The sequence below is a fragment of the Pangasianodon hypophthalmus genome, chromosome 29 (genome assembly GCF_027358585.1).
Source record: "Pangasianodon hypophthalmus isolate fPanHyp1 chromosome 29, fPanHyp1.pri, whole genome shotgun sequence".
Taxonomy (NCBI): Eukaryota; Metazoa; Chordata; class Actinopteri; order Siluriformes; family Pangasiidae; genus Pangasianodon; species Pangasianodon hypophthalmus.
In genome coordinates, this window is record NC_069738.1 from 6725058 (window position 1) to 6746166 (window position 21109).

Below are 21109 nucleotides of genomic sequence, written 5' to 3' on the forward strand. Positions count from 1 at the left end.
ACAAGTCGAGGTTATCTTTGGCTTGATACTGCAATTAGACTATTAACAACAGCAATTCAGTGTACCTAATTAGCTTTAATGTTAGCTTAGAGAATAAACTGCTACTTACATTCTCCAACACAAGTATGGCTGAAGATAACTACACCTAGTGAATGATTAGCTAGCTATTCCGTTAAAAGAATGATTAAAATGTTAATTTGATGATGTTAACACTTTCGTTTTAGCTCCAAATTACCTCCAAATGTAGCAGTGCAGATTATTTTGAATTGCCTTTTTAGGGCTTTGTGGTGATTTTTAAGGTGGATTAAATGACTGATCTGACCCCCGGTCTCCTACAGCTACAGTCATGCAATTCTGCTTTATTCAGTCTACAGAAATAAAAGGGGCATAGCTAATAAATTCAGTCACTCCCAGCTCCGGCGCTGATCCCAATCCCGCCTGGACTTTACACATCCACTCACCTGAACTCACCTGTTTACATCCAATCAACTCAGTGTATTAAAAGAACTAAAAGAACTAAAAGAACTTTTTCTGTTCTGTTCACTGCAAGGTTTTTTTTGTTGTTGTTGCTGTTTTTTCCAGCTGCAATTCTGAGCATTATTTCCTGAATGTTTTCTTGTTTTTGACAGTTTTGCTCTGTGTGTGTTTTCGATCTCTGTATTGGCTGTTTTGACCACAGTTCTGCCTGCTGATTTGAACTGTTAATACATATTAATCTCCTGTTTACATCCACCTGCCTCCAAATCCATGACACCAATACAGTGCATTATTGGGATATTAGTATTAGAATAGTGGCAGCAGATATAAGCCATAATAAAACTAAATATGATGCAATATGATGTAATTGCCACTCACATCACAGAAATGTGCTTTGTCCCTCACATTGTATGAATAATAGATTCACATCATCTAGTTAATAAATATAATACCATTCTGGTACAAATGAGCACACCTGTCATTGCCCAGGTCAGAGATTTAGTGTGTAATAATTTACGAGCTTTTGTGCACACTGCTTTATTTTCTTTGGCAAGAAAAACAAGTAAGTAAACAGAGGCAATAAGGGCACTAATGGCTTGGCAGCATATGCAGCCTGAGTGACTCGCTGATCTAATGCTGGACTCGGAGGAAATTAGATTGCAGTCCAATCAAGGTTAATAAATGTTGGCACCCTGTTTAAAGAAAGGCCACAATCAGAGGTGACACTGGAGCTGAATCCTTAATGCCAAATAAACTTTTGCTACTTGGTGTCTCCTCATGAAACCTTTCTTATTCAAATCATCTGCATCATAGTGCTGTCCATGGTGCTGAACAAAAATATACACACACATATATATATATATATATATATATATATATATATATATATATATATATATATATATATATATGTACTTATATATGCTCACACACACACACAATAATATGTCGTTATGGTTACATCCCAGAGGGTGTTATCTCTTTCCAAACACTGGATCCTGTAAATAATCCCTCTGTGCATAGATTCATGTCAATATTTTTGTTTTTTTCTTGTAATTTAGCGCCAACAGCAGTAGTGAAATGTAAATAAAGGTCTAGCTGAAACAATTATTTACGCTAGCTGTCATGATTACATTTCACAATAGGTAGTATACACACCATTAATTTCGATCTGTAATTAAATTTTGATTTGTATTACATAGCAAATAAGGCACTTAACAGCTAATGGGAAGCAAGTACTATCCACATTATCCACTCTTTCACACTTTTATGATATTTTCAAGTGAACAATTTAAAAATATTTTGAGAAAATAAAGTCACAGGTCATAACTACAACAGCACAGGAGAACATGTAATAATATTTTTATACCCTGGCCATTAAGGCCGTATACCAGGAAGTTAGACACAGTAAAAATGTAACCAAGATTGTACATCAGTGTGCCTGATAGGTTAATATATAAGCATGTTGGAATGTAACCATGACAACAAGTCATCGCACACTCAGACTGTTGAGTTGTGATTGTCTGATGTACTTTTTGTATTTGTTTTCTTTTGCTTGTCTGGCTGTTTTATGTGCCACTTTGCCATCGTTTTATTAATTTATTTTTTAGATTTCTTATGCATCGATCAACACAAGTGGTTTTAAATGTGCTTTATAAATAAGTCTTACTTCTTACTTACTTATTACCTTCCATAAACAAACGTAAGAAATGTTAATTGTTTTCTTATTCAGTTTGTAATTATTTGGACCTGAGAGTAATCCTATACTTTATATCCTATATGTTTGCGGTGCAATTCACTGGCCATTATTTTCTTATATTTTGTTCATCATTACATTTTACATAGTACAAAACATATTATATTGATAATATTGTGCTAAAAGGTTGGATGAAATTTTTTATATGAACTTTTAACATCAGTACATGCCTTCAGTACTATGCTTTAGTAGGCTTTAACAATGCTTAATATGTAAGGAATAAAATACTTGAGGGTGTGCTGCTATTGGAACATAATCAACAATGGGATGTTCTGAAGTGTTTTATTCCTCTTATACCACTGCAATTTGCCAACACTAATGTTTATTTATTTAAAAAAATGACACATCACACGGTTCATCTGTTTATAGTTACATTTAACATGGTGGAACATCCATGAAACAAGCTAGTTCCTGTTATCACTTACGTTATAGCAGCTATAAACAGTCGTTCCCTCACCAGCCTCTCTTATTTCTCATTCTTGAAGCTTGTCATGTTACTGAAAAACTGCAAAGCGCAAAATCCTCAGCCTTTAAGCCTCTTGGAAAACTTATTGACAAAGCACTGACACTGGAGACTCCTTCCCAAAAAATGCTCCTTACAGAAAAATTCAACATATCAACAATTACACGCTTCTAAATCAGTGCAGCTTCCACCATACGAGTCCCTGTGTAAGGTGTTACAACAGAAATGCTAACATATTATAGACGGTGTGCATTAATATAAATTTTCCAGCTGGAACTGCTGTCAGAGCTACTGTTATAGAAAACTGACCACCACCTTCTGAGCAATCAGACTTGAGAATGTAACGGGGCTGTGATATAACAGTCACGGGTAACATGGTATCTCTTCTCATGTTGATCTGCTGAGGTAAAACTATTCCAAAAAAACTATATAAAACTATATGGCGTGTATATTTATATTTATATATCAATATATGATACGTATATGTTTAATTATTTTTATATAAAATACACAAATACACATATTATAGTAAGAAGAGTATACCATTTATTGTTGTGTTTTATCAGCCTGTAGATTCTTTTTTCAAGAACCACAGCTAAGCGTTAGTAGTGGATTAGGGCCTAGTCTGGTCTGTATGCTTCTCCGTATGCGTGCTCAGCCGTGTGCTCTGTCACAATAACACTGACCCGCTTGCTTCATCTATTGACTCATCTGTCCCCATTTTTGCAGTAAATGTAAAAGGATGTGATTTCTCTCTCGCTCTCTCTGGCTCGCTCTCTCTTCTTTGTGGTGGGAATCTGTGGAGTTATGTGTTTGTTTGAACTGCAGTCGTCTAGGTAACTGTTGCCATGCCAACCACCAGCCTCCAGCATCCCCTCCTCCTTTGTATCTTTGAAGTGGGGCTCCAATGCAGAGCCGTTTCAGCCAATCACAGCGGAGTTCTTAGCAAAGCCAACCAGTCACAGCAAGTTAACTGTTTGCAGCCTGTGCGTGTGTCTTTCAGTCTCAAACTCTCACTGTGTGTGTGTGTGTGTGTGTGTTGGCATCTCCGATGCGGGGGAGGAGGTTAGCAGGTGGGAAACGACGGCGTGAGGGAAAGAGAGAGAGAGAGAGAGAGAGACAGAGAGTGAGAGGAACTGTGCGAGCAGTGCGAATTAAAGAGATAGTCCCATGTCGCAATAAATCTCGTTGAAGTGCACATAATCTACAGGGAAACGCATCCAGCACCATAACAAACAAAGTCTCATTACTTATGTAATCATAACACATTCCCAACACGATACGTAACGAGCTGCATGAATCACACGAGGACAGTTTATTATCGAACTAATCATAACTAATGACAAACTGCTCGAACAAATTGCAAATTTAAGCAATTTGTGAGCGCTGTACAGCATGCTTTAAATAAGACACAAATAACCCCAACCCTACGCTGGGTACATAATTAATATCATCCAACAAGTAAACAATTATACAGTGCCATGTGAAATGCATCACCTCACAGCTGAGTGTATCTTTGTCCTATCCAGTGCATGCATTCAGACGCATACAAGTGCATTTAGACGCAGATGAACAATTTGACTAATATGAAGAAACTTCATATAAAATATATGGATCACGTGGCGACAGGTTATTGTCCAGATCACTGCCATTGAGAAATTGCAAACTGAACTAAACCCTAAAGCTTTAAAAGCTTTAAAAGCTACAAATAATCTTTTGGCACTGTAGAAACAATAATACATACATTTCCTATTCATTTCTCTCTAGCTATTGATTAATTCGTAGCATTTTACTGAATAAAATGCTTTTATATACATAACTGCATATACGATAATGACTTTAAATATTAATCAACAATTATCTAAATAAATAATACCTAAATAAATTTATTACTTCACCAGTGAATGTACATTAAATATCTTTGAATAAATGGGAGCAAATACACTAATACAAGAGGAATATTAATAACCTCATATAAACTATGTTTAATTGAATGTATTAATCACACAAAGATTGGCCAAATTATTGTACATCTGCCTAAATAATGATTTTTATTGAGTTGTTTAAAGTGTTGAGGGTTTTAAATTAGTCATCACCTACCCTGCTATCGTAGTAGATCAGCTCGAGCTCGTAGTCTGGCAGAATGTCCGTCCTCTTGTTCACCAAGTCCAGGGCCATCTGAGCGGCAGGGAGGCACGCTTGACCCCCGGGCCATCCTCCGCTCATGGGGAACAAGGCGCCGATGTAGAGCTTCTTCTTTCCTAAAGCAGGGCAGGACCAGGAGAGGAGCAGAGTGAGCAAGATGAGGGTGAATCTTCGAGGGGTCCCAAAGCGCCGAACCCCAACAAGATGCTGGCCAGCCATGATTCGAAGGGAACTGATTACTTTTGGTTACTGTGTGATATTTTTGTTTAAAAAAAAAAAAAAGTCTGCTTTGGAAGTTTGTCCAAGGAGGGAGTGATGGAGTGGAGGTTGCACTGCTGACTACTCTTTCACCAGCTTCATACTTGAAGAGTTTCGGACAGTCCAACAGTATTTATTGAAAAGAGCCTGATAAACGATCTAGCAGATTTCGTTCAGTGTTAAATTGCTGTAACTGAATTAAATAGTAGTCACGAGGAGGCTAATAAGGCTAATAATTAACACAGGCGCAGGCCAGCAAGTCAGTTAATTGAATTTGGGCAGTCAATAGAAGTTGATGATAATTAAATGGAGCTGTTTTATTTCAGCCGCAGGCCATAAATGTATGTTACTCCCGCAGTATAGCTTGTTCATGCAGGTTTTAGGGAATTAAAGAAAATTGAAACGAAGTGTTTCAGTATTTCAAAGAAGTACAACATATATCCTTGGTTTGTTAATATGACACTTTTACATCGACTTTACAGAAAATATGCATATGTCTACATACTCACGGCTTTCCTGAACATCACTCCCATTCATTTCGAACAAATTAACGTCACATTTTTGTTAACAATCACTGCAGTGCAATAACATCCACTCAAGCTAAACCCTCCTCAGGATGTCTCATTGCAGAAACTATGACACCGGAGTTAAAGCGATGGAAGTATGTGTGAGCCAGTCGTAATGTGGCTAGTCCATAAACCCCGTAGCTGACACAGAACAAAAGAAACGGTGTAATAAATGCTGTATGAAGAGCCGTGCTCGGGATGCAGCAGGGAGACTGAGGGAGAGGAGCAGAATGTGCCAGGTTTTGAGTGAGAGAAAGAGGGAGGGGAGAGAGAAAGAGAGAGAGAGCTGCAAGGCAGATAAAGGGGAGGGCTTGTGCTCTCTCCCTCTCTGTTTCACAAACCACTTTGAATTTGCAACCCTTTAACGCAGGCTCTCTCATTTATCTCCCTCCTCCCTCTTTCTCTGCCATCTACGCACAGGATTTCTCCTCCACATCTCCAAAGGGACCCGCACATGCTTTCATGCTTTCAGCACCTGCTACTTATGGGCTTTTATTTCGTGTTTGTGTTAATGATGAACATTTACTTATGAAAGTGGGACTGACGTGAAAGAATTTCACTTTATCCACTTCGCTCTTGCACACTCTAATACAAAAAAAAAATAATAATAATCACGACTCGTCACTTTCTCTCTCTCATAAACCTTTCCATCTATCTCCATCTGCCAATCAGTGGAAACATTTCATTTAGCTAAGATCACTGAGCAGGTCTGAGAGCTAAGCCAAACTGCATTATCACCCTGGGGTTCTCACTCCCACGCGATCTTCCACGTCTTCATCACTGCAATCTCCTTCCTCGCTCACAGAGCTCACTAATCCCCAGGGATTGTGCACATACACAATACAAAGAAGATACTCTCACTAATCCCCCTCAGGTGTATACATGCTCAGTGTGGAAAGATGCAATGAATAACATCTGAAAAGCGATGGTCTAACACCTATGCACCCGTGTTTGATCTTTCTCTGCGCTCTGTTACTCTTCAGCCTTCAATCTGAGTAACATTGTGTTTTCCATCTCTTTGTCTGTTCCGTCAGTCTGCTCTCTCTAATCCTGTGAGTCTTTCTACATTCATCCATTTATTCTTTTCAACTTGTTTGTGTTCAATCCCTCTTGGCTGCATAAATGGTTCAGCTCAACAATATATATATATATATATATATATATATATATATATATATATATATATATATATACAGCTGCAAACTGAACCTTCACTGAAGACCAGCTGTCTTGATGACATCATTAATGTCTAGACAGTTTTGCAGTTCGAATGTGATGGAGCGAGTCTGACTGATTGTGTGCACCTCATGCAACCATACCTGTGATTATTTGATCACCATGCTCCCTAAACTCCACATCGTTTCCCAGGAATGCTAGCTAAACACCCTAAGAGCTGATGATAAGGCAAGCACTGCAGGTATAACGCACTCTCTCATTCAGATGCAGTTTTCCATATTGCAAATTAGTGGTATGCTTGTAATATTTATTGCGCCATCTGAGACCTTCCAACACTCGGCCCTTGTTATACGCAGCCGTTTCAAAGAATAATGCATTGGTAATGCGTTGCTAAATCAGAGAGACCACAAACTCGTGATAATTGTACTTTGCCCAAGACAATGAGACACAGGAGAGAGTGAGCACATTACTCTGCATGAGCCGCCTGGAGCACTCTCTGGATCCTTGCTCCATAAATTCTGCCGACATCTTGGTGCAAAGCTGATTAGCCATTCTGGACTCTGTCTTAAACAACAGGGTAATTTTATAAAACGAGAGAAGCACTTTAGGGGAAGAGCTCTTCTGGAAAGGAGTAGCTGTAGTCCATATATGACACCGCTCTTCACTCACACCCCCCCTACATACACACCACCTTTAAGATATACACATTATGTCTGTCATGTCAATTAGCACACCATCTGTAACTCATATACTGTAGATTAAATGTATTCCCTGCTGTCATGATCTTGCTTCGCATCATGGTTCCTTTGGCAACAAGAGACATGTGCTCATTGTTCTGGCTTAAGTCCTTGTTTTTGTTATTAGTCTCCACCCCGGTCTAGTCATTGGTTTGTTTTCCTTTTTGTGTTCACCTATTCCTTGTTTTCCCTAAACAGTCGGTATATTTAAACCGTCTCTGTGACGTGTTGTCAGTTTAAACATTTTATAATCACTAAACACGGGTATATTTTGATAATTAAAGGTTCATTTTCTCATGCAAGGTTTTTTTTTTAAAATCAAACTACACATCATTATGTTTTTTTCCCAGTAGTCTTACTGGTGAATTAGCATAGCTTACATCCACTAAATCCACTTTTATAGTAAATGAAACACTAACCAAGCAATTCTCCTGGGTGTTATTAAGAGCTATTTATGAGATTTTCAATTCCACACAGAAGTCGTACTTATTGTCAGCATACATTTTTTTCCTGATTATAACAGTTAAGGTTGCGTAAATGCTGCAAGATTAGAAGATGGAAAATACAGAGTTCAGAACAAAGTCCAGAGGACGTTCCCAGCGCTGTCCTTCTGTCCACCTTCTTAATCAGGCAGTCTGGTCGGTGATCATCCATAATTCATAATACATGCTGTCACTTAATAGCTGGTTCATTTAAAACTACTGATTAACGGTGTTATAATGTTTTCATTATCTAATCTCTCTCAATCTAATTAAATAAAATTAGAAGTTACATTATTGACTACATTATAGTATTACCAATAGATACCAATAGATAGGAAAGAGAGACAGTTATAGTTTTTTTTTTTTTTTGATTTACCAGACTAGAGAGCATTCAGTTTGAATCAAGTGGAAATTGGACTAGTCTACATTTGTCTGATTAAGAAAAACAGGACGTATCATATAGTAGCATTAAAGTAACTCCATTATAATCTAATAATATAGCACTTTATTGCAGACTGTCAGTACATCTTTGTGCCAGGATATCTATATGTATCATGATCTCAACTTGGAATTCATCTCCATAGACCAACTCAAATGAACCATACTGACTTATTTAACCCTTTAATACAACTTAAACCTCTACCTTTTTCTTTCAAGCACTTGATGTGTCTTCAGCTTTTCAGAAAGGCATCACGCCATGCTAGACTGAGTGCCGTCAAAATTAGCATGGACTTCCATGCACGCTTTTTGAAAGAAATGTCAAGGTTGATGGCAGCAGGAGAAATATTGAGGTGAAAGTATTTCCTCTTGAGAGAAATCCAGCAGCTGTCATGTGGCGCTCTGTGAGGCGGCAGGAAGAGGAGGAGGTCAGCGGCTTTGTCTCACGTGCACAAAAAAACAACACTACGCTGCCTCAGGACACATCTAAAATATCAAATCCATACAAGCGCTGGTGTAATGGAAGCGGTCTCGCTGGAGCTGAGACTGCAGATCATTTTAATATGCTTAATGCAAGTGCTTAGACTTCGGGGTCTGGTTTCCACACATCATAATGCAATTTAGTCAAACTGGTTTAAAACTTTGCAAACTGACAATCATAGACATTATCCACAAAAATGTGAGCAACAAGCATGTTCAGCCCTGAAGCTTCCAATGGAACAACAACAGTGGAATAATACAATACAATGCAATGGAATAAAACAGTGACACTCCCTAATCGATGGGTTGTTTGTTTATTCCTCATGGATTCATGGATAATTCTGCCACTTTGCACCAGCATGAGACACTCCTGGCCATTTAACAAGCATTACAACAATGCCGGGTTGAAAAAAGATGAAGCCTTAATTACAGGATTGGGCTTTGTTCAGGCGTCATCTTACTGAGACTGACAGAGTTGAATTTCTCTATAACAGAATGTCCTGAGAATGTCCTCTGCCTTAATGTGTATTTCTATAATCACATAAATAACGAAGGAAGGAAGGACGGTTGTTATCCAGAAGGTCAAGAAAAAATACGACTGCAGCCGGATAAATCCCAAATTATGTGTTAAACAGCTCAAACAGGCTCTACAATGTGCTTGTGATATTCCATAATGATATAAAATGTGTCATATGGTGTTCATTAAAACCGCTCAACCTTCGCTAAAGTTTTTTCTGAAAAACTGAGAATAGAAGTAGCACAGGTGTTATGACAGCCACAGGTGTCAGAGATTTAAGACATGCCATTTCAGTTTTGAAAAAGCTGCCAGATAAATCTAAATTCTTCCGCAGTAATGAACACTCCCCTGCCCTCCACAGGCGAGAGGAAATGAGCGAACTGACAGCTGGCTGCTGGCTAATGATCATACGGCAGCGCGAGCGGAAAAAGTTGCACGGGTTGCCAGGCTGGCAGCAGGACAGAGCGATTGGACCTGCCGGTTGCCAGGTCACAGCGGGCCACCGCGATTGGTTGCCCAGGTTGCCAGGTCACAGCAGGGCGCCACGATTTGTTGCTTGGGTTGCCAGGTCACAGCTGGGCAGCACGATCACCTGTCGAGGTTGCCAGATGAACACACTGACACAGAAGCCACTAAGGAAGCGTATGCCTTGATAACTCTGGCATATAGAAGGCATATAAGTTATCTGGTGCCATTTTTGGCTCTCTCGGTTCAGGCAAACAATGAGTGAACAAAAGAGCCACACCCAATGGTTTGTTTTTAGGTGGGAGAAACAAAAGAAGGCATACAAATACCACAGTCGTCTGATTTGATGCCCTCCTCCTACCCACTCCTCCACAATGCTGCTGTGGGAAGATTTCTGTACAGAACCACACACTTCTCCTCTCATCACCATAGTAATCCTTTTATTTGCACGGCACGGAGAGAGCATTCTCCCGGCGGATTCGCATCACTTGACACCAAATTTCATTTGTTGCTAAATTCCTGGATTTGAAATTGCATCAGCGCCCGTTTTTCCCTGGCTCCCCATAGGTAATTGACAGATTGCGTTCTCCGTGCGTAGGGGAGAGAGAGATCACTCAACGGTGTGGAAAGGCAGAGTGAGAACCTAAAAAAGCAAAACACACAGAGCTCAAGGAAGCTCACTCCGACTCGTGTGAAAGCATGCTTGGGTTTGTCGTTTCAATATGAAACGATTGTAGAGAGACAGCAGAAGCCATCAGCAGTTGAGTGGCAAATCGGTAGCCAGCACGCTCGCTGCTCTGCTGAATTGGAGTGTGAAATATGACCAGGCGCTGCTTAATAACACACCTGCTGCTTAGAGCGTCTGTTCATTTCAATCCTTCGCTAGCCCAGTGATGGTTAAAACTCTCGGCTCAGGAGCTATGACTCACCCCGCTGATTAACTCAGCTCAGTCCAGTCTTTTTCATTCATTTCACTCAATCATGCCACCAGAGCAGACACAAACCTAAAAACATCTTCACATACTGTACTGTACATATCTGCTTCGTAATAAAGAGGTTAACAGCCTTGTTCTATCAAATAATGCATCATGTTAGAAAAACACCGTCTGAATATCTAGATGTATGGAATAGGAAATTGAGTTCAGTTCCAAATACTGATATTAAATTATAGTATAGTATCTCAAGAGTACATGTTTTGTACCTTTTACCTGATAATGTGAATGCAGCATACCTTTAAAAATGAACCTTAAGGACCACTGTTGTACTTTAATTAGCTTTTAGATCAATACATGCTCCCTTCCAAGTAAAAGACATTCGAGATTACCACCACAATGTTAGGAAAATGCACAGTTTAGTACCCTTTTCTCTGAGAGTGTATGCTAGACAGATACAGATGATGATAATAATGACACAAAAATGTTATTTCTGCTCAACTTGAGCCAACACAATCCCCGATTTAATTATGATCATGCAACTGTGCTCATACTGCAGAATGCAAACACAGCACAGAGCCAAAAGAGCAACCAGCTAACAATAGCTAGCTTAACATTAGCTAGTTCTCTCTCAGTGCTGTGAGGCTAGTGATACCTTTAACTAGCTAGCTAAAAGCCCACACATCTGGCCACATCTGTTAATGTGCATTTATAATGTCTGAAGAGTTTTACATAGGTTTTGTAATCTGGGCTGGAATTTGATTTGTGTTCTCCATCCTGTCTTTTAGCTAACTAGCCAACATGATTCAGCTAGTTTGCTACCCTTGGCTCTGTGTTTTTAAAGTTAGCATGAGATAACATATGACTGTGAAATACTATTACGGGCTTTATGACTTCCTGACTTAATACTGATGATTTTTTAAAAGCAAAATCCTATTGTACTGCATCTACAGAATAGGCTAAATCTAAGAACACACTAATCTATCCATCCATTTTCCATAGCGCTTATCCTACACAGGGTCGCGGGGAGCCTGGAACCTATCCCAGGGATCTCGGGGCACAAGGCAGGGGACACCCTGGACGAGAGGCCACCCATCACAGGGCACAATCACACACACATTCAATTCAATTCAATTCATTTTTATTTGTATAGCGCTTTTAACAATGGACATTGTCACAAAGCAGCTTTACAGAAATAAATGGATTCACGAAAAATATATTGTAAATATGTGAATTTATTCCTAACGAGCAAGCCAGAGGCGACAGTGGGAAGGAAAAACTCCCTGAGACAATATGAGGAAGAAACGTTGAGAGGAACCAGGCTCAAAAGGGAACTCATCCTCATCTGGGTGCAACGGATAGTGCAATTATAAATAAATCCCTTCTATTATTGTGTACTACATGGACAAATAGTGCAATTGTGCAACCAGTAAATTCATCACAGTTTTTGCAAGAAGTCCGGTTGGTTAAAATCTATCCACTGTCCACTGATGGAGTCCTGAGTACGAAGTACGAAGTATTCACACACTATGGACAATTTAAAAATCATGCAAGCTCCGTACACACAGGCAGAGGCAGGACTCAAAGCCACAACCCTGGAGGTGTGAGGCAAATGTACTAGCCACTAAGCCATTAAGCCACCATGCCCCCAAACACTAATCTACTGAAGGCTAAAATAATTATTCTAGCAGTTTCCTTGACTACATAAATTGAAAACAGCTCCTTTTAAAAAATGAGATGTTGTTAGCAGTTACCATAGTGCACCAGAAACAGCGGTACTGGGCTCTACGTTTGATATTCCCAAACTCTACAAGTTATCTGTCAACTCTTACTACTCTCTGCCTACCATATTTCTCTTCCTTTCTTTTTTTTTCACTAAACTTGTACACACTCAGTACTCGCTGACTGTGCATTTTTCATGTGTTTGCTGTCTATTCTACACCCAAACTTCCTGACCCAAGCCCTCTCTCTGAATACCATCCTTCTCTCTCTCTCTCTCTCTCTTTCTCTCTCTCTCGCTCGCTCTCTTCTCTCTATGGTTGGATATAATAATGTTAATGTGATCTGCAGCCCATCCATAAAACACACTCTAATCAGCCTGGCTGGCTGCATGCACAGCCAAACGCACTCTGCTATTTCTGGTACCGACATCCCTCATGTTTATGGCGCATCTCTTATGATTATGTTGTCATGCGAGCACTTATTTCATGCTTCGAGAGCGCTCTTGATTTTTCCTGACTTTGTTTCAATGAATAAGAGACAAGGGAATTAATAGGACTGATGTGATGGTATTTCCAGGTCAGAGGAGACGAGGAGTACAGTAGAGAACAGAAGTGAGACGTTGACAAACAACATAACAAATCGAGTTTGGTCGAATCAGCATTCTTTTCGTGATGGAGCTACAGAGGCTGCAGTCTATATATGTATATATTTCACAATATGCACAAAGAGCTGAAGCCAAGCAGCCATCAACTACACTAAGATAGCTAAATGACTCGAAGGAAGAAATGAGGAATGGGATTGGTCTGTGGATTAAGATGCCGTGTGAATCATTTCTCACCATATCTCCACCACCGTATCTCTCTCATTTCTCTCCATATCTCCACCACCACCACCACCACCACCACTGACAAACCACTTAACCTGGGCCGAGCTGACAAGCCCATGGAGGCAGAAAGGGTCAGCAGGACATGCCGATAAATCACAGCTCTAATGACAGGGGAAACTGCAGCTCACAAGTGATATGCCATTGACTGCTCCTCTCTCAGCCTTCGAAATCATCAGTGTGAGACGGGCTTGGGCGCAAAAAAAAGCGAGGGTATGTGATGACCTTGCAGGGACACGCTGGCTTGTAATCAGTGGTAAGGCGTAATGCAGTCACCTGCCTGAATGCTTCCTGACACTTGAGTTCAAATTATGGAAATTTATTGAAACATGTAGCCATTTCTTTTTAATTTAATACTAGGACAACATTGGAAATGAGGATAAAAAGTTAGCCAAATAAAGTAGTGTGAAAAGTCTGACATTGTTTTCACCTACATCTTTCTATAGCTTAACTGGAAGCACTAAATGTTTTTGTTGTCGTTGGATACTTCTCAGTGCCAGATGCCAAGAAACACAAAACATTTTACTCGCCATATCTGTACTGAACAGATGGTTTAAACAGGCAAGGTCATTCATGGCAATATTTGTAGTAGCAATGTGTTGCAGTCATAGTTCTGTCCCATTTGACTAAATTATTTTATATAATAGAAAATTAGAATAGCTCAGCTGCAGACATTAAATGTGACTCAGAGACTTGGGCCAGGATTTAGGCTGCAGCAATATGCACAGAACATCATATTTTTAACTAAATCAGTGACTAAAAAATTAAATACCAAACTTGAGATTTTTTTGCCATCATTAGCTGATATAAATGCCAGTGCTAACACCAAGTGTAGCATGTGAAAAGACAGAAATAGCACGCAGCTGATTATTTCTACCACTAAAGCAGTTCTCAAAATGGCGTCCAGGTTTTAGTGGTAACAAAACTAATGCCCACCATTATAAAGGTTATTATATTTATTATTGACTTCTTATAGTTATTAATCTATTTGACTGGTTACCTGAATTGGAAGAGTTCCAAAGCTTAATACCTCAAAAACAAGTACAAATAACGTCGACTGAGGAACAAAAAAACGACGTCGCTCAGGAACAAAAAGCTCTATGGCTCCAATAATTAGCCAAAACATTATTTTACACGCTTATAAGGAATAAGCTTAATATTCGAATAGGTTGATTATGTTCATGAAATAAATCTGTACTTAGGGGATTTTGACTGACTGGTATTTAATTTACAGTGAGAAGTGTGCAAAAAGTTTAAGTACTGAACATGAAATCTGTAAGTTAGTGTACATAAATTGTAAGTATAAAGTTAGGTTTGATTATTTGCATTAGCAGTTTTTTTTTAATTTATAGGTCTAGATATCTAGCATTCACTCCCTTCTTCAGTGAAATTGAGCTAGCAGCTTGTTTTACATGACGTGGCAGAAACTACTAATTTGTCAACCTGATTTTGGAAAAGTCTTTTGATATACTAAATCTGAACATGGATAACATGGTCAATATCACAAATCTGCTTACATTTAAATAGGGACTTAGAAATTGTGCAATAATGAAGATGTTGCACATTTCTTTTTTTGTTTTAGAATTTTCAAAATTCCCAAACTTTCTGTTTATTTCCAGTTTTAAATTTTAAAAAATCCCAGATTTTCAACGTGGTCCCAGACCCCACTGCACTTCAACAGCAGACACTTGTGCTTCCCCTATTTTAAAAAGCATCAAGCAACACTGCTAACAGCAGACACTTTTCTAGAATGTTCAGTTAGTTGGAATGTTTGAATGTTTAGTTTTGAACCTGAAGAGTTCGAGACCAGATGTGATTTTATTCTCACTGATCATATCGGGAAACTTTCAAATTTCTCTCTATGCATTGCTTTCAGACAGAAGGAGATTTTGATCAACAGGAGGAAGATCAGCCTGCTGTTAGTGGATTACTTTCCTCCAGCAGCAACAGTAAGTCATCTGTACAGTTAATGTCCTGTTCCAGTTAGAGTGTTATTAAACATACTTTCATTCAAAATGTCATAAAATTAGGCAGAAATGCTTTTAATATTTGTGTTAAAATAGGCAGAGGTGTTAATTAAAACATTAGCAGAATTAAAATAGTCCTAAGTGTTCAATAATAATAATAATAATAATAATAATAATAATAATATTATAAGTGATACAAATTGATAAACACTAATAGTGTAAGAATAGGCACTCTGTTGAAAATACTGTTAATTTAAAAAAAACATTAAAAGAAAGCCATATAATCTTAAAATAGACAATAATAGAGGTGTTATTTAAAATTACCCTAGCTGGTTATATATATAATGAAGATAATAAAATAGGTATGACAAATAGTGCTAATATTTAAATATACATACATACACTAACACACACGTACAAATAGGGCTGGTAGTGTTATAGAAAGAAGAATTTCTAAATTTTTTATTTAAATTTTGTATACTTTTTAATTTTATATATATTGTTAATTTGACTGTTATATAGCCTACGTTTGCACTGATTTTTAAGAACTGGTGTTAATGTGTGTAATGTTTAGTACAGTGTCATCTTCCAACAAATCAGCATTTATTGGGAAGGAATTAAAAGGCAAAATTTGAGAGGATTAAGTTCTTACCATATGAACTGTATTGTTTCTGGAGGAAGTGATACTATAAATGAATATTATATGACTAACGCATGTTTTGAGGATTTTCCTGCTGTATAAAACTGAAGATCATAGAAAGTCAAAAAGGTTCTTCTGGTCAGTGGAGTGAAATGTGCAGGTGTGTCTTACTGTCCAGGAACATCGGGGCACACGAGCCTGCAACATGCCGAGATGCAGAGGTACTTCGATGTGCGGTGTGATGAGGATGAAGAAAAAAATGAGGAGGCATATGATAGTTATCATGATAAAAACAAGCAAAAAGAGCAAGATGGGTATGAGGAGATCAATTACCGGCATGATGAAGTTAGTCATGATGATGACCCTGATCATTCTGATCACCTCGATGACCATCATGATAATGAAGACTTATTCCAATGGATGACACATGAGTGTAACACCAGGCAGGATCTGCTCATGTTGGCTGAATGGCTCAGGGGGGTGATGGTGAGGAGGACAAGGGAACAGAGGTGTGAAGAAGACGGAGGCTCAGAGACGGAAAATGATGAAGCCCCACCTCGTAGACGACAACGTCTGGACCACGATGAGGAATATAGTCGCTCTGAGCCCATGCTCCATCAGGATGGAGTAATTGATATTTCTGACATACTGCTAGATCTCCTTAATGGCATCCCTGTGGTTCTGGAAATGGTCAGAAGGTACATGCCTTCTTCTTAAGAGCTATAAAATTCTGTGCAGCTAAAATTTCCGTTTGTTTTATTCTTTACCCAGTCTGTCTCCAATTTGATGTGACATTTAGGCTGTAGGGGTGTAAAGATTCCCCCCTGTTTGAATAAGTGCACTGATTTCCAAACAGCGTTGGAATGTAGTAGCACATGCACAGCTCTTTTTTATTATGAGGAAGGTGTAGGTGGCGAAGCCTCTCAGCCTGTCAGTCTCATTGAAGGAGGGAATCAAACTGTCTGCTCAACACTGTATCACGTCATAATACATCAAAATAACTCTCAATCCTAACATATAAAATTGCTTTAAATGTATGTTTCATACATCCAATTATGGAGATACACATCATATTGTCTTGGAAGAAGACATATAAATCGCAGTTATCCTGCGAAACATACAACGGTGTTAGTGTGAACTTGTGTATGTTGTCATATTTTGATATTTTGAACAGCACAGATTAGAAGAGTGGCATTGTTTCAGAAGTCTCATATTTGTGAAGCAATGCTGTCATCGGACCCATCATATAAGTGGGTCCTGTGAAGCTAGCATTTTTTTTTTTTTTTTTACAGTGGTGGAACTCACATTATTATCAAAGTTTTTAGATTTAATATTCATTTTTTACAGTTTGGGCTTAATTCAGACTTCAGTAACTCAAAAGGCCTATAACTATCTTAATAAAAATGTGTTCTGTAAATAGAAAATTTGTTAATAAAAAGTTCCAGAGCTTCGATAAATAGCCAAAATATTATTGTACACATTGAAGTAACGGACCTAATATTAAAATCTTTGAACTATATTCATAAATAATTCTGTGTTTAGAGGGTATGTTGAATTTATTTTATAGTTTAAGGTTGCAAAGTTCCTTAAACAGAACCCCTGTATTAGAATACTAATGTGCCAGTAACTGAATATGCAAAAATTCTTTATATGGCCAAAAGTTTGTGGACACCTGATCATCACACTCATATGTGGTTCTTCCCCAAACTGCTGCCACAAAGTTGGAAGCACACAATTGTATAGAATGTCTTTATATGCTGTAGCATTATAATTTCCCTTCACTTGAACTAAGAGCTCCAAACCTGTTCCAGCATGACAATGCCCCTGTGCACAAAGTGACCTCCACGAAGACATGGTTTGCCAAGTTTGGAGTGGAAGAACTCGAGTGTCCTGCACAGAGCCCTGACCTCAACCCCACTGAACACCTATGGGATGAACTGGAACACCGACTGCACCCCAGACCTCTTAACCCAATATCAGCGCCTGACCTCACTAATGCTCTTGTAGCTGAATGAGCACAAATCCCCACAGCCACACTCCAAAATCTAGTGGAAAGACTTCGCAGAAGAGTGGAGCTTTACTTTATAGGTTATTCATACAGAATTTTTTAAAATTTTGACAGGTTTTTCTTCCAAAAGGTATGATGGGAATAGTGTTAAAAAAAACAAAAAACATTTGTTTTGCGAAAGTCAATAGGTAGTAGGGTTTATTTTCCTTCCCTGGTCGTGAATAGAAAACTTGTCCCGGCATCTGTGTTACTGATTTGTCCATTCCTGTAGCAAGTATTTGGACAGACGTGGGAATACGTTAAACATGAATAGGATGAAAAGGTACTAGTGTGTTGTGTGAAAGCTGAGCTGCTTGAAATACCTGACACTGTACAATAAAAACACACCATTGAGAATACAAAACAGTTGTTGACAACAACTAATTAGGAGCTTTTAAATGTGTCTCTAAGGTTGTAAGTAAGGATAAATGCATCTTTCAGGGCATCCCTGGACCTGTGCCTGTTCCAAAGCTTGAAAATCTGCTCACTATACTGCAGCATTACAACACAATTTAAGAGTTATTCCTATTAGTATATATGGTTGCCAATGCCAACACTTCAGCGATTATTTACTAAAGGTTTGCAGTGTGGTCGAGGCGAGTAAAAAGAGGAACAGTGGTCAGGACAGAGGAAATTAAATTACTACAAGGTTACACGGAAGGCAAACATGAGAATCCTCTAGTTACATGTCAACCACGAGGCAGAAACCGGAAGTACAGCAACACTGAGGTTTTGGTACTATAAATACTGTCATCTCTATGGTGCTGGAAGAGACAAGAGACATCCAGAATTACATGCAAGATAGAGTTGCAGTAGGAATACCTCTGACATGTACAAAACCCCGTCCACTGACAGATAACATATAAGAGAGGTGGCGGATATTGGAAAATCCTACCAGTGGCTGAAGAACTGTACAGACACACTAATCGTAGCAGCACAAGAACAAGCACTCACCACAAGATCAATCAAAGCAGTGGTGTAGTATAGCAGATAAGCCCCTGAGACAGTCCAGCACATAACAGCAGGATGTAAACAATGCAGAGAGAAAGTTCATATACCGGAAAGCACAACCAAGTGTGTCAAGGAGGTGTGCTCTTGCACTCCTGCACTAAAATCGATAAGATTTTACAGAAATTCAGCTGTCATTTGACTCTGAAATCCTTTTTAACAAATTCTTGACAAAGATGTCAAACTTCCTACATAAACATAGTCAATGTTGAATCAATTTTGTTTTTTTTTTCTTTTTTTTTCATTCAAAAACAGCCAAACAACATGAGAACAGAGATCATGTTGGTTGCCACTGTCTATTTGTAGCCTTCTCCACTAAATATTAAGTTCTGTTGTCACTGCCAAAGCACTATGGATAACTTTTACTGGGTCTAGGTTAATTCAGTTAACTCAGTTAAGTCCGTTTGTGGTTCTGTGACAAGGTGTTTTCCAAAGATGAGAAAGTGTTTTCTGATATTGTTGACTGAAGACAAGTCTTCAGTAGACAGAGACTGGAGAATGTTACTGGATGTGTGGTAGCTAAACTAGCTAGGCTACTACTTTTATGATCGGCTAGCTGCTAGTTCAAATACATTACTACAAATTGTTTATGTAAACATTTTATTATGTCATCAAAATGATTTGATTTTAAAATCATTCATGATTGGATCGCTGCTAAAATACATCAAATCAAAGTGATGATATTAAATTAAAAGTAATAAATGTTACTTGCTATGTAGATAGGTATTGAGTTCCTTTCTTGATTACAACAATAATTAATTTCTGATAATAATTAAAATCCAGAAGGTGTGTATATACTTGGGGATCAAATATGGGGAGCCAAAAAATCCAGTGGCTGCAGCAAAAGGGATCGTATACAGCAACACTGGCGAGAAATACAGATTGAAATATGCCCAAGTATAAATGGCAGGAGTAGTAGATAGCAGTAGAATAAAAGTAAGCTTATTGTTAATATGGAGTATAATACTTTAATCATTATGATAGGTCAGCCCTAAAGTTGAAATAAAACCTACGCTACTGCAGATAGATGAACAGGTAATAACAAACCTACTAGACCATAGTAATAATAGACAAGGAGCAGAAAACAGCAGTGATGATAGATGTGGCAATTCCACGTAACAGTCACAACCAGCAGAAGTAATATGAGAAATCAGAGAAACACCAAGGGACTGAAAGAGGAACTAGAGAGAATGTGGAGTGTGTGGAGGGTAAAACCAAATGTCATTCTGTTGTTTATAATAGCAGTACTTGGACTGCTAGGTTGGAAGAGTAACTCTAACGGATAGATGCATGAAAGGATGGATGCAGAGATAGAGGACTGAAGGGCTGAATAATTTAATGATCCTCATTTCAAGATGCGTCTCAGAAAATAAACAGGGCTTCATTGTACATATGTGTAGTTTACTTTCTCCTCCCATCTCTGCAAACCTTTATTTATTGTTCTGCTGAAATTGAGGTTAGGCTCTCTGATGCTCTTTGATATTGCAGGTTTGGGTGGTCAATTCAGAATGTCAAATAAATGCCAGCGCCTTTGATCCAAGGCAAAAAATAAAAAAGGTAAAAATATATACACACATACACACAGTTGGGTAAGTATTTGGACAGTGACACAATTTTCCTAATTTTGCCTGTGTACACCACCACAATGGATTTGAAATGAAGCTATCAAGATCTGATGTGTAGACTTTCAGCTTTAATTCAAAACAAAAATATTGTATTAACCATTTAGGAATTACAGCCATTTTTTTTTACAGAGTTCCTACATTTTCACAAGCTCAAAAGTAATTGGACAACTGACTGATAATTGATTGATTTCCTCATTATTTTATAACAAATTAAGGAGATAAAAGGTCTGGAGTTGATTCCAAGCGGTTGGCAGTTGTTCATGTGAACTCTCAATATGCAGTCCAAAGATGTGTTGATGCAAGTGATGCCAGTGATGCCATCATT

At 38.5% G+C, this 21109-nt stretch overlaps 1 protein-coding gene across 2 annotated transcripts in view; it reads right to left on the reverse strand.

Annotated features, from left to right (window-relative positions):
• Positions 1-21109, reverse strand: part of gabbr1b (gamma-aminobutyric acid (GABA) B receptor, 1b) — a 109040-nt gene that overhangs the window by 44171 nt on the left and 43760 nt on the right. For both annotated transcript variants that reach the window (XM_026942212.3, XM_026942211.3), the window contains one exon: positions 4797-4957. In XM_026942212.3, coding sequence (XP_026798013.3) covers positions 4797-4957 — 161 coding nt within the window. The remainder of the gene's footprint in view (positions 1-4796; positions 4958-21109) is intronic.